This window comes from Sarcophilus harrisii, chromosome 4 (assembly GCF_902635505.1).
Source record: "Sarcophilus harrisii chromosome 4, mSarHar1.11, whole genome shotgun sequence".
Taxonomy (NCBI): Eukaryota; Metazoa; Chordata; class Mammalia; order Dasyuromorphia; family Dasyuridae; genus Sarcophilus; species Sarcophilus harrisii.
This window is the reverse complement of record NC_045429.1, coordinates 219,591,557-219,606,589: the sequence shown is the minus strand read 5'-3', so window position 1 is coordinate 219,606,589 and position 15,033 is coordinate 219,591,557. Positions and strand designations below refer to the sequence as shown.

The window sequence follows — 15,033 nt, the reverse complement described above, 5'->3', positions numbered from 1 at the left end:
AAAAAGAGTTTCCTGGCTTCTTCCATAATTTTGGAAGAAGCATTAAATTAAATTAAATTTTAATTATTAAATTAATTAAAGCCCAGAATTAAAGCATGAGACACAGCTCCCCTCAGATTCTTAAGTACATATGAATTTTTTTTAGCAGTGATTATGCTACTCATCATAGACATCAGAATTTCTAGGCAGAGACTGCCCCATTTTGTCTCATAGGATCATAGTTTTATTGTTCAAATGAACATAACAGAGGAAAAAACTGAAGAAGTTCTGTGACTTGTCTGAGGATCATATATAGGGAATAAGTGACAGAGCTGGGATTTCAAAGCCAGGATCCCTGATCCAACTTTTGTTCCACTGTACTTTGCTAGTTCCCTATCTAAATCTCACATTCTTTATTCATTTCTAATTTTTAGATTAAAACCTACAGTACTCTCATATTCTTTAAAAACTCATTCTTCTTTATACTCTTTTCCATATATACACAAAAACAAGTCTTCTCACTTCACCTCAGCTAGTAAAAGCATTAATGTGATGATTCAGAGGATAGAGTACAGGACCTTGACTCAGGAAGACCTGTGTTCAAAGCTGGCCTTAGACACTTAGCTGTGTGACCCAATGCAAGTCACTTAACTCTGGTTTTCCTCAGTTTCCTCCTTTGTAAAATGGAGATAATCAAATAATTGTGAAGCATTTAGTCAGGGCCTGGTACATAGTAGATGCTAGTTAATGTTGGCTAATTTTTTTATCTTTATAATTTTTATTCTCTTTTCTTTCTAAAGCATCCTTCACATTGCTTCCAGACTTATTTTCTTTATACATAGATGTGTATATCCATATATATATATATAATATATATTTTTTTTTTGGCCTAAATCTTTCAGTGATTTCTTACTGCCTGCTGAGTAAACTTTATGCTCTCTTATCTAGGACAATAATGACAACAATATTATATAATAATCTATTGCTGTTCTACCAGTGGTATAGGAGAAAGAGGGATGACTGGAATCAGAGGAACTAGATTCAAATCCTACCTTGGGCAAATCATTCTTGTGCTCAATTTCATTATCTATAAAATGAGGGTATTGGATCACATGGTTTCTGAATCTTTCCAGCACTAAACCTGGTTTGGCCTAATCTAATCTAAATGACTCCTTGAAGGAAGTTTTCCCTATTAGATTTTAAGTGCTACATGCTCAGGAATCCTACTTTATGGGAAGATTACACATAGATAGGACTAAACAAAAATTTATTGGATTGAAAATAATTCTACAAACTGGAAAGGATGATCACATCCCATGTAACTCAAAATAATCAAATTAGTATATATTGAGATCAACTGGGTTTAGTGTTGTCAAATCATGGTATCATTCATATATATCCTCCCAGAACCTCAGTTTCTACTAACAGGAAACATGGAATGGCATCTTTCATTTTTAAATTATTGAATGTATAAATCTAAGCTTGATGCCAGGAATCTGAAATTTGGCCACTTTGTTCAAACAGACTTATTCTCTAAATTCCTTTCTACTTTATATATTCATATATTCCTGGTTTTATTTCTGTTTGTGTTATGAGCCAGAACTTGAAACAAGGTGTTAACTCAATGGAATTGATAGAAACAATGCTTATGTTTACACCTTCGAGAGTTTACACATTGGCTCACACATTGGAGTTCACAAGTCGGGAGATATCCAAGTTTACACCTCCCATATTCCCATTCTCGGAGGAGGAGTCAACCTTTAAGTTTACACCTCTAAAAGAGCATAAAAAGCAGTGGAGTCAATGGAGTCGGTCAGTTCAGAAGATTGCCAGGAGTCATAGTTGAGTAGAGGCAGAATCTGACAGAGGCAAAAGACTAGCAACGAGAGCTGTTGGAACTAAAGAAAGCTAACTGGGCTATTTTGGAAGAGACAATAAAAGATTGGATTTTAATTCCTGGCTGTATTTGAAGTAATTATTACTTTGAACTGAAACTAAGGCTTCCTCCAGAGGGCCTCCAAGAAACCTCCTCCTCCCAGAGAAGGATCATAAAATAGAAAAAGAGAGAACACCACATACTTGTTTGCCAAACTGTTCACTAATCAGTATTAAAATTTAATCTTTGACTAATTAAAAATAAACTTTAAAAGATGAATATTTAACAAGATAATCAAAATTATTTGACAATTCTTCTGTGTAGGCAAAAAGATATTTTAATAATAAAGCATCCTTTGTTCTTTGAGAACTAGCCTGACATAGTGGATAAAAAGTTGACTTTACAACAAGGAAGATCTGAGTTCAAGTCCCACTTCTAACATCTACTAGCTGTGTGACTGTGGACAGCACAGTCTCTGTCTGCTTCAGGCAACTCAAACAATAAATTGCAGAGAAGGGACAAATCTCTGATAGAGGGAGTTTCCTCATTTAGAAGTTTCTACTTATTCTTCAGTAAATTAATTCTTCAGAGAAAGGATCAATTTTAATGAAAAAAAAATTTTTTTTTTTAAGAATAGCCAAGTGGCAGTCATTTATGACTTCCAAGAAAATCTTTCTTATAAGTTTGGGATACTTGACATAGTTCTCCAATTCTTTATTTAAAAAAGAAGTTATTTGTCTTTCCTTTGATCCATTAACAAAAGTAATTTAATAATATGCTTACATAGGGCTTTAAGATTTATTTATAAAGACTCAATGACACCATGGAGTGTGCCTCACGATATTAATATTCCATTTTATACATAAGGAAGTTGAAGTCCAAGGTTGAAGTGACTTACTCTTGGTCCATAGATGATGTCAGATGTGATCTAAAAAACTTCCCTAGAAGACAGAAAACAAGACCCCTAGAAGTGTCAAAGGTGCCATATGGTTCAAGCAATCTACTGAGAATAAAATTAAAATGTAATAAGGAAATATTTAACAAGATGAGAATATAATAAAACTTAAATGACTTACAAACCAAGTCAGTATATGTCCTTGTTATCCTTATGTATGGCTTAGTGGCCCCATTTCCACTTAACTTTGACATTACTTGACATCTTTTGCTCTAGAATGTCTTTTATGGGATTTCCAGTAATAGATTCTCCTGGTGAAATGTAATCTCCTTTTGGGCAGAGACACTTTCATTTTTATCTTTTCTATTCCCTGACATTTAAGCTGACTTGATTGGTTGATCATTTAGGACTTCAATGAACACTACCATAAAGGTTATCAATACATTGTTTTCTCTCTCTTTTAAAAAAAAAAGTCATTTTTACTGAGTAATGTAAATAAAAGTTTAAATAAAAACATGAATTCTCTAGGCATTTTTACATTGTGTTAATATCAACATCAAGATATAGCAGAAGGAAAAAAATCAGTGGGGAATTTATCCAGTTTTCTGAACTTTAAGTAAAATGTAGAATTGTAACAATTATCCATTTCCTAGTGGCTAAGTGGCTATCAGCAACTTTTAGGGGATGGGTTGAAGACAGTAGCAAAGGAGAAGGAAATATAGTTAGATTACAGAGGTTGAAAGAGATATTGATAAAGGTCATCTAGTCCCCAGCTTCTTAAGTTGTGTTTTGCAACCCAATATGGGGTCTCATGATGTGAGAGTTGCAAAATTATGATTTATTATCAGTAAATATTTGATCTGTATGCCTATTTTATATATTTATATCTACATATCTATTTATAGATATATAGATAGATAAATTCTCAGGTGAAAAGGGGTGAAGAGTGGAAAAAGTTTAAGAAGTCCTAAATCAAACTGTACCTGAGTAGAGATTTCCTGTTAACCCTCCTGTTATCAGTGATCAGCCAGTCTCAGTATAGTTAAGAAACCCATATCAATTATGATGCAATATGTTCCATTTGAATCTTTATTAGAACTATTTTCCTTATAGAGACAATTTATCTTTCTACCACTTGCACAATTTTGTTTTAGTTCTGCCCTTTGGGACCAAGAAACATTCTCGAGTATAGCCTGAACCAGATTAAAATATAATAGGGAAATAATTTGACAAAATAAATGAAAATACAATATAGCATAGAAAATAATACATTTTAAATCAAAGTCAATGTGACCCTCAAGGATCCTTATGTTTGGGTTAATGGCTAAATTGGTTAAGTTCTATTTGAGTATGATATCACTTTTCTATATGACAACCTATCATATACCTATAAAGAGATGCTATATTTCCTCTTCAGTCTTTTATTCTCCAGGCCAAACATTTTCAATTCCTTCAATTGATCCTTGTCTGACATGAAATTGAATCAGGTCAGCATTGATAACTATGTACACAAAGAAAATAGGCAACATTCTGTTTTGTTCTTGTTAGGTAAATACTACTTAGAACATTTATATCAAATCACATAAGCAGTTAGTGAAAAGTGAAGCCTTACACAAGAGCTTAGCTAGCAGAAATTCTCTTTTTCCCTTCTACAAGCTGGAGATTTCATTTTTAGTCTCTATTTCCACCTTTCCTCAGAGACTTCATTGTCAATACCTCTCCATCTCTACTTACCATAAGGCTATTGGGAAACGAAAACCAGCTCTGCTTTATGACACTAGGGAACCTCTCTGATCTAGGTAGACAGAATTTGACTAGTAAACTTAGCAAACTCAGAGAATTGTTGAGGAAACTCACCTAATTTTACCTATAGAGTTATATTCAAAATTTGAAATGTTCTTACAGAAAAAAAGACTCATCTGTCATCCAATTATTACATTTTTTTAAATCTTGTAACATTTAAAATATGATTTTCATTATTGCCTATGTCTGGAATTCTATGTTGTCTATGTCTGCTAAAATTCAGACTTCAAGATAGGTTTAATTATGGGCTGATATCATGTTTGCAGTAGTGTTATATAGATGATTAATTTATAGCTTTTGAAATATTCTTTCCTCAAACACTCAAGCACAAATGATCAGCTATATGACTTTCCCAATTATATAAGCAAATAAGTACAAGTGAGGCAAAAGATGGATTTAAAAAAAAAAATAACAGGTATAGATGCTGTTATGTTTGTGATGGGTAAATTAGAAGTTACCTGATTAAATTCAGTAAAAATTGTTTAAGCCTTTGCTCTATGAGGCCAGCATTATGCTAGTCATTAAAGGTACAAAGAAGAAAAATAGTCTACTAGTCTTCAACTAGCTCATGTAGGAGGTAAGAAAGACAAGTGGAGATCAAACATATATGCAAATAAATAAATGCAAAATATTTGCTACAAGGGAAAAGCAGTAGCAACAGAAAGAGATCAGGGAAGGATGACCTTGGGTAGGATATGATCTCTGATCTGAGTGTGGAAGACGGCAAGAAATTCTGAGAGGCTAAGATGAAAAGGCAGTGTACTCCAGGCTTGGAAGTAGCAAGAGAGGGAGTATTGTATAGGCTAACTAGCAAGTAGTCATCTTGGCTGAAACATGAAATATGTGAGGGGAAATAATGTGAAGTAAGGCTACAAAGATAATTTCTAGCTAGATTGTGAAATGCCAAGGAATTTGTCATTTATCTTATAGGCAATCAGGAACTGTTAGAGTTTTTTGAACAAGGAGTGACAGTCAGATCTATACTTTAAAAAGATTATTTCAGCAACTTTTTGGAGATGGAGAAAGTAACAAAGGAGAAGCAAGGAAACCATTTGCCATTGTGGCAGTAGTGCAAGCAAGAAGTGATGAGGATCTGAACTAGGGTTGTGGCCATATGAGAAAAGCAATTGAATCCAAGAGATATTAAGGAGGTTGAATCAACAGAATTGGATGTTTCATGCCAAGGAGAATGAAGAATAAAAATTGAATCCAAAGTTGGAAATGTTTTTAATGGTATTAAAGGTCTTCGGGAGACTGAAAAAACTATTTTTTTCTTTGACTAATTAATTTTGTTTAAGTCAGTTGTAATTGGAACCTTAAAACTAAATAAAGAAAAATGCTTTTGCAATACTATGAGTGTGCCCAAGGTAGGATAGATTTCTATACTAAGAAATCATGTAACTATATCTTATTTTAAAGGGGGGTGGGGAGAAGAGACCAAAAAGGAAGTTGACATCAAGAACATTTTTAAGAAATTCTGAGTTTAGAACCTGGAGATGTCAAGGAAGCCAGAAAAGCCAGGAATGTAGCCCAGAATGCTGTAGTATTATGGGATTTGTTGCAATCATCATACTGCCATCTAGAAATAGGAATATCTGGAAGACCTTACAACCTGTAGGAAATCTCTTTTTGGTTTTGACCCTGCGCTGAATTTTCTCCGTCATAGATACCAGCAAATATCTTTGGCCAAGTGTATGTCTCCTTGTTTTATGCTTCTGATGATTATCATCATATAGTTATTAATCTTAATTGATTCTAATATATAAATACAAAACAAGATGGGTTTTTTGTTTGGTTGGTTTTGTTGTAAGGCAATTGGGATTAAGTGACTTGCCAGTGTTACACTGCTATTAAGTGTCATGTATTTGAACTTGAGTCCTCCTGGCTTTAGGTACTCTATACACTGTGCCACCTAGCTGCCCAATGAGAGAAAGTTTCTAAGAGAGCACATAGAGTGACATTTTGTCTTATAAAATAAAATACTTAAAAAAATAAAATCAACTAATAGTGACTTCTTGTAGTCTCTAAATCATTTAGTTAATTGTGAAATGGTAAAATTGTTGTTTGTCATTCATTCTTGAAAAGGACCGTGACATCAGGGAAATGATGCCATGCCATGCAAATAAATTGAATTTAAGTGAGAGAGGACTACTCAAAGTCACCAGCCTCACTTTTTCCTCCAGAGCTGGTAAAGCTGTGGTCCATTAGTGAATATGGCTTTTGAAAGCCTACTTGTTTCCTACCAGTGCATGTATAGATGACTTTCATAAAGATTTTGTAATAGATGGGAGAATAGGCATATAAATTGGTAATTATTGATGTTTCTAATGGTTTCCCACTTCCCTGGCTTTTGGGGGGGAGGAGATTTAATAAAATCTGAGGCTTTTCCTCATGCTTTTGGTAACTTTCTTTTAGCTATCTGGCATATTGATCCCTACATACAAAATACTTATTTGTATGAAAAATTCATAGCAGCACTAGAAACAAATTTAAATGGCCATTGATTGAGGAAGGACTTAAATTATAGAATAAGAATGTAATGAAATATAATTGAGCCATAAGAAACAATAACTAGGGTCCCTTCGGCTCTAAATATAGGATTATGAATACAAAAATAAATATGTGAAATCTTATAAAGTAACAGAGCAGAAAAGGCAACCAAAAGAAGAATGAATATTAACAACAGTTGTATAATTAAAAACAGTGTTATGATTATAGCTACAGAGTTGCTTTTCACAAATAGTCAAAAAAGGATTGTGAAAACAAAGATAAGTCAAATAATTAACACATACCATTTTTTTCAATTAAAAAAAATACCCACACAGATCAAATTACTGAGCCACTTGAATATTTGAGTATTTCACTGTTATTTTCTTTTGTTTCTGTTTTAGTATTTGAATACTTGTACTTGCCAAGGAAAGTTTCAATAAAATTTGTTTTTTAAAAAGGGGGGAATTAATTTCCAAGGCCATTGTCAATGCTTATTCAGCCTCATATGTAGAAGTGTGCTAGTAAGTGATTCTCAGGAAAAATTATCCTCAGGACATACTTTCAAGTTTAATCTGCATTGTTATCATTTTTTTTCCATCACTTTCTTAAGCCTGGACAATCAAGAAAATAAGAAATCAAGCCCTCATTTGTAGCATTTGCTGGTTTCAGAGGTTAAATACTTTCATTGAATATTCAACAATTGGCTTTCATGAGTTGTACTAGCTCATTCCCATGTATGAATGGGCCATATTCCCACACAGTGTGGAGGTGAAGGAACAGTAAATTAGGAACCCGAAAACTAGGTCCTCTCTTGATCTTACCTTTTATTAACCATGCAAGTCACTTCATTTCTCAGTCTCCATTTCTTCTTTTGCAAAATGGAGATTATGATGCCTGTTCAGCTTTCTTATTATACAAGTTAGGAAAGGCAAATAAAATAATGAACACTTTGCAAATATGAGTTAATTACTTTTGTATAGAGCACATCACAATACTAATGTCCATGATGATGTCATTGAGTCAAGACAAGATTAAATTATATACATTAATACTGTTTAAGAATTTATAAAAGTGCAGTACATTATAGAATAAAGTCACATTCATGTTGTCAAAACCTGGCAATTTCACCCTTGCAACATTCCTCAGATGGATCTCGCTCTCTCATCTCTCTCCCTACTTGTCTGTCCTCCAATCAGCCCCTAAAGTGATTTTCCTAAAACACATTCCCAGCTATGCTACTCCCTTTCACAGTAAACTCCAGTGGCTCCCTGTCACCTCAATTATCAAATACAGAATTCCATGATCATTATTCAAAACCCTTCATTACCTAGCCCCTTCCTATTTTTCCAATCTTCTTACATACTACTTCCTGATAAATACATTTTCATCTCTTCAGTACAATGTCACTGTCTTTTCTTGCTGTTCCATGAACAAAACACTACATCTCTGGACTCTAGGTTTTTTCTCTGACTGTCCTCCATGCCTGAAATGTTTTCCCTACTTTGCCCTAATTACTGAAATCTCTGATTTCCTTTAAGTCCTAACTAAAATTCTATCTTCTACAGGAATCCTTTTTCAGTGTCTCTTAATTTTTTCTAATGCCTTCTCTCTGTTAATTATTCCTATCTGTCTGTCTATATCCATGCAAATATTTGTATGCATGTTGTTTTCCCCATTAGACTACTGTAAGCTCCTTGAGGGCAGAGACTGTCTTTTACTTCTTTTTATATCCCTAGTGTTTAGCATAGTTTCTAGGACATAGTAGATGCTTTAAAAATGTTTATTGAATATTGAGCAGGCGTTTATTAAGAACCTCCTATGTGCTGGGTATTTTCTGGAGACACAAAGAAAGGCAAAAATAGTCCCTGCCATGAAGGAATTCTCAAACTAATGGAGGAGACAATATGCAAACAACTATGTGCAAATTAGACATTTGCAGTTTTAATTGGAAATAATCTCAGAGGAAAAGTACCAACCTTAAGGGCATTAGGAAAGACATCTTGCAAAAGATTGTCATAAGAAAAAAAAAATTTTTTTTAATGCAAGGGTTAATTCCCAGCTCTCTGGTTAATTTCAGCTGTTCAAAATGACTAATATCTGAAGGTCCAGTTATTCAATACTTTATTGTAATTAGGTTTTAGAAACTAGATTTAAGAAATGCTTTTTCATCCCTGTGGGAGAGAGTACAAAGTAGGATATACAGCTGTTAAAATAATTTTAAAGGATACCCTTATATTTAAACTTGATGGTGGAAAACAGGTATACAATACAGGAAAGTCAACTTTGATTTCAGTCCTCAAAGCCATCTTGGAATATTCTTGGCAAAAGGATATATTAATATGATGCTTTATCCACCATATTAGTTGTGTATTGCTGTGAGAATAATAAGGGTTTCAGAGTATATGCATATAGAGAAAGACTCCTATTTAAAATTGTCAAGGACCATACCTATAGTCTATCCTAAGAAACATGAATTGCTTTGAGACATCCTCACTTAGCAAATCTAATTTTCAAGACAGAAATAAACAATATACAATTCAGATTAATATGAAATGTGATTAATAAGCAATGACATATATCTTTTTCTATTCAGAAGCTTCATTTCAAAGCTTCCAGAGTACGCAAAAAAGCAAATTATTAAGAACAGATTTTATGCCCTTTCTGTTTAGTTTATAATGTAGTTACAGTGTGGTTTTTTTTCTGTTACAGCTGATGTGCCTTTTTAAATGTGACTACTCTTAGTGTGATAGGCTTCAGACCTTACTTTGTTACTTTTTAAATTACACATCAGCCAATTAAAGAAATAGCAAGAAAACATCTGAGAGCTAAAAGCATTTCGTTTATTTTTACAATGCTTTCAGTGTAATGAGCCATAGTTTGCTGAACAAGGAATTGATTTTTTCAGTGAATAGAAGGAAATTTATTGAACTAGTCATTTATGGATCCAATTCACTTGACTGTGTCTATATCTGAGCAGTTACTTTCAGCATGGTTAAGAGCTTAAGATAATGATTATCAGCTAAGTAAGTATGATTTGAAGGAGGACATATAGTAAGTAGTTTAAGTCAGCTATGTAACTTCTTGGAAAATGAAAATTTGAAGACAGTGACTACTAAGGATACTTTGTTAATGTCAGGCTTTAAGAACATGTTTCAGGTAATAGAGTTTGGAAATATATCCTAGTAAAGAGATCATTTGATAGGTTGTGAAATTTTTAAATTTATTGCCAAAACAATTTCAGAATACTTTGAAAAACCAAATATTACATTAAAAATGTATGGAATCAGACAAGATTTGTCCTAAAAAAAAATGTGAAAAGCTGTGTTCCCCTGTCCCATGCAGAGGTAGAAACTAATGAATATTAAACAGAACATATAACGTGGATTTTTTTTTAATTATTTTTTTCTTCCCTTAAAAAAATCTTTGATATAAAGGATAGCTCCCTGAGTAGGGACAAGGGAAGGGGAATATACAAAGAAATATAGGTAGTGTTAAAAAAAAATACTAATAAAAATATTTTTAAATAAGTAAAAAAGGAATTAGAAGAGGACAAAGAAAAGTCAAAAGGAAAGAAGTCAGTTTTTAAAATTATATGTTGTGTATGGGTCTGCCTGCCATTTAGAGGAGGGGGTGGAGGGAAGGAGGGGAAAAGTTGAAAAAGAAAATTTTGCAAGGGTCACTGCTGAAAAATTACCCATGCATATATGTTGTAAATAAAAAGCTATAATAAAAAATTATATGCTGCCTTATGTGCATAAAAGGCAAAGCAAGCTATAAATAATTTAGATTCTTAGTTTCATACTTTTTTCTATTCTACTTTGTACAGGGAAATACTCATTTTGTGTGATATTAAACTTAGAATAAAGTAATTTTAAATGTATAGAATCTGGTCTATAAACTAACATCCCTCAGTGGTAAAACTTAAGGAAATATATATCCACACTATATAATCTTTTTGAAGTATTTTCAAATTAGAAAAATGAAGGGCTTTGGGGGCTTAAATAGTACTTGAAATTCACTTCCAATTCAACATTTGATTATTTTTATAAAAGAGCCAAGAAGCCATATTGAATGATGGGATTGAATTTCCCATAATAACTAGAGAAGCCAGAACTTTGTCAAGTTTATTTCTTCTCCACGAGTTAACATTTCTGGCATTTTTATCTATTACTTTCAGGATTAAACTCAATTTTTGGATATTTCTACCACAGAATGATGAAGAAATTTTTACTCCAAATTTCTTTTATGCTTTTTGCCATGGATGTAAATATATTCTTATAATAATATCTTTGTGAAAGCACACATTTTCATTGAGTTTCTTACACTGATTGCATCTGACTTTATTAGTCATCTTATCAGCCCATTTAATACTAGTGAGGCGGTAGAGTACTTACTGGACAGTTGCACAATAAAACTGCTAATTAAATGCTTATTTATGCATTTTCCCCTCTCTGCTCCATAACCCCATAGCTTTAGAAATATTTGCCTATTAGAAATACAAAACTGATTTTAGCATTTGCAAAAGAATATCTGACTAATTATCATTGGATGGAAAATATATATAGTGGCCAGATTTACCTAACTCTCATCTTGTATATTGTTAGTCTTTTAAAATCTAATGAATTGAGATCTCAGTTTTGTTATTCAAATTCTGCTCTTCTGTTTGCTTGCTTAATATTATTTGGAAATAGTTATTATTTCTTCTGACATGGTATTATTATGTCACTTTTGTTTTTGAATGATAAATTCAAATTTTTAAAATGATATTTAGGAAGAAACTCTCAGATTCCTGGAAGATCTACACAGTTACCATGAGAATTTCTTCTTAGTTCTGAAGTGTCTTCATGCATTCACATCTTCTCTTCCCAAATATCCCTTGGGCCGACAGGTAACTAATATTTTCTAATTGGAAGTCTTTGAAATAGGAATGCTGGTAGTTATACTCTGACTTCCTGAGCATTCTAGGAATCAGAATTTGGAGCAGAGTCATATCCTGTTTTAAAAAAAAAAAAATAGTTTTGCAAATCTGAATCAATTCCAGCTGCATATATTACTATTGTACTGATAATTGAAAAAGTGTTTATGACAATTAACTATATTTCATAGTATATACAGCTTCTCTATGACATAACTGAAATGTATTATTGTCATTTTCTTTTCTAAATCACATAAATTATGAAGTCTGTCTGCTTTTTGTAGGGGATCTTATTGTGAGATTTTTAAAAAAATTAAGCCATGGATAAAATGTTTATTGAACTGAACTAAATTTATATAAGAAATGCTATTAATTTACTGAATAAACTTAATGAAGCACTTGGCTTCTCTAAACCTCAGTTTTCTCATCTTCAAAATGAGTAAGTTGCTATTTAGCTCTAACAAAATATGATTCTGTAAAAGGAAGCAATGTTACATAAGATTAGTACTTCTGCTTAATACTGGGCCTAGAACTTCCATCTCTGATTGAATATTCATTACAGGCGTATCACCAGGTATATAGAAACAAAACCAAAATATTCCTTGTTCTCAAGGAGCTTACATTTTGCTGAGAGGGAGACATTCTGTCCTAAAGTATCTACAGAGCAATACAAAGTGTCCAAAACTGTATACACTCACTTTGCATTTATTTAAAGGAAGTTATTTAAACTTCTATATGAGTACTATAAAGTACTCAGTTCATTATTTATCTGACTTCAATTGAAGAAATTGGTCATTTTAATAATACTAATTAATTTCTTGAATATATACAAATTTGACAAATTAATTTAAAAAAAAAAGCTTCAGCATTTGTGTTCTGGTTCCTGACTAGATACATTTTTTACTTTCAGATTAGAGAGCTGTATTGTGCATGTTTAGAAAAGAACATTTGGGAGTCACAAGAATATGAACCTGCTTTGCAGCTTCTCAGGTATTTTTCCTTTCTTTCCCTCCCCCTTGTTTTTAATATGTGAATTCCTATGTAATTTATAGAATTAAGAAATGGGGCAAGCACATCTGACTTTTTGGATATTTTCCTAGAAAGAACACACTAGCAGTGAGAAGTGAGGTTGCAATCATACTTTGATGGGGCAAATGGTATAGAAAGTACAGAAACAAGCAGCACAAGGGCTCAGGGGACAGAACAGTGGCATAGGGACAGGGATGGGGGTGATGGAGAGAGGCAGGCAGTATGAGGAAAAGATGGGAGAGGGAGAGACACAAAAGAGTCACTCATGAAACCACGGATTAGAGTTGGGGACATTGGGCAGCATGGACCCAGATGGAGATAGGAAGAGTGTTTAAGATGCAACAGTTTGGCTTCTCATTTTTAAAGGGTTTTGGTGGGAGAAGACTAACTCTTACCTATGATACCTTGTTCACTAACATATCCATATCATCTCATCAGCAGCATTTAGTGTTCTGCTGGTCTTATTGTAGATGTATGGGCTTATCTGGGCTCACAAATTATAGGATCAAAAGGGCGCACCAGCAAGGTCTAGATGACTTCTCCTGATTTAGTATGTAGTATTTGGATGTGAGTTTTAGTTAACATATGATACAGTTTGCAAATTATTTTCCTTTTGTCTGTCTGTGACAATGGTTCACCTTTGCAATCTTACTTTCTGCTATTGTTACTTTATATTGGTTACTTATAAGCTTAGTATATACTAGCTAGAAAAGGAGGATGGTGGTTAAGCGGACCAGAACAAGATATAATTTTATATACAACTTATATATAACTTTATATACAACATATTAGTATGTAATTTCTTTTAGAACACTATTGGTAAGAAATCTCAGAAGTTTTAAAATATAGATTTCTCTATAATCCTCAGTGGCAGCTAGGCGGTGCAATGGACAGAGTTTTGGACCTGGAGTCAGTAAGATTCATCTTATTGGGTTCAGATTTGGCTTCTAAATACATAATACTTGGGCCACTTTACCTTGTTTGCCTCAGTTTCTTCATCTATAAAATGAACTGGAGAAGAAAAATGAAAACAACTTTAGTATCTTTGCCAAGAAAACCTCAAATGGGGTCATAAAGAGCTAGACACAACTGAAATGACTGAACAACAAATAATCTGTGGTATGTTGGTCAAAAGCTATTATGGTTGAAGTTGTCTTCTATTTTTGGTTATTTTTTAATGTGGTTATTTTACACCAAAATCAGAATATCATTCTTTGGTTCTCTGGCCTAGAAAAGTAAAACACTGGTCCGGATAGAAGTCCTTTCGAGTGATCCCATGGCAGGGAAACTGGCCAGGGACAGTAGATGGCTGCAGTTAGTTATATGAAGTACAACCCTGTCATGAGAGCACTCCTCCCCACCCCAAAGACATTTCCTTCTCTGTGCCTAAGTTGGATCTTTAAAAGAACATTTTTTTCATGTGACTAGAGATGGCTTTGATTTCTTCATTTGATACCTGCTGGTTCATGTACTTTAATTATCAATTGGTGAATGACTTGTATTCTTATAAATTTGACTCCATTTTCTATGTATTTGAGACATGAGGCTTTTATCACAGATCCCTGCATATTTGGTTGCATTAGTTATGTTTGTTTTCATGTAATGTAATATAACCAAAATTATCCATTTTTACATCTTGTAATATTCTCTGTCTCATTTGGTCATAAATGCTCCCCTTCTTCATAGATCTGAGAAGTAAACTATTTCTGGCTTTCCTAATTTGCTTGGGTATCACATGTTATATCTATCTCATGTACCCATTTTGTGATTGTATCTTGGTAAACAGTGTAAGATGTTGGTCTATACTTGGTTTCTGCCATCCTAGTTGTTTTTGTAAAGCAGTGAGTTTTTGTTCCAAAAGCTTGGGTGTTTGGCTTTATCTAACATTAGATTACTATGGCCATTTACTACTGTATATTATGCATCTAATGTATTCTATTAATATGCCACTCTTCTTGTTAGCCAGTACCAGATTGTTTTGATGATTACCATTTTATAATGCAATTTAACTTCTGGTATGGCTTGGCCAGAAGCAAGTACTTTCAG

At 33.1% G+C, this 15,033-nt stretch overlaps 1 protein-coding gene across 2 annotated transcripts in view; it reads left to right on the top strand.

The window, feature by feature from the left end:
• Positions 1–15,033, top strand: part of ORC3 (origin recognition complex subunit 3) — a 116,743-nt gene that overhangs the window by 52,540 nt on the left and 49,170 nt on the right. For both annotated transcript variants that reach the window (XM_023503103.2, XM_012549204.3), the window contains exons 12-13: positions 11,815–11,931; positions 12,869–12,948. In XM_023503103.2, coding sequence (XP_023358871.1) covers positions 11,815–11,931; positions 12,869–12,948 — 197 coding nt within the window. The remainder of the gene's footprint in view (positions 1–11,814; positions 11,932–12,868; positions 12,949–15,033) is intronic.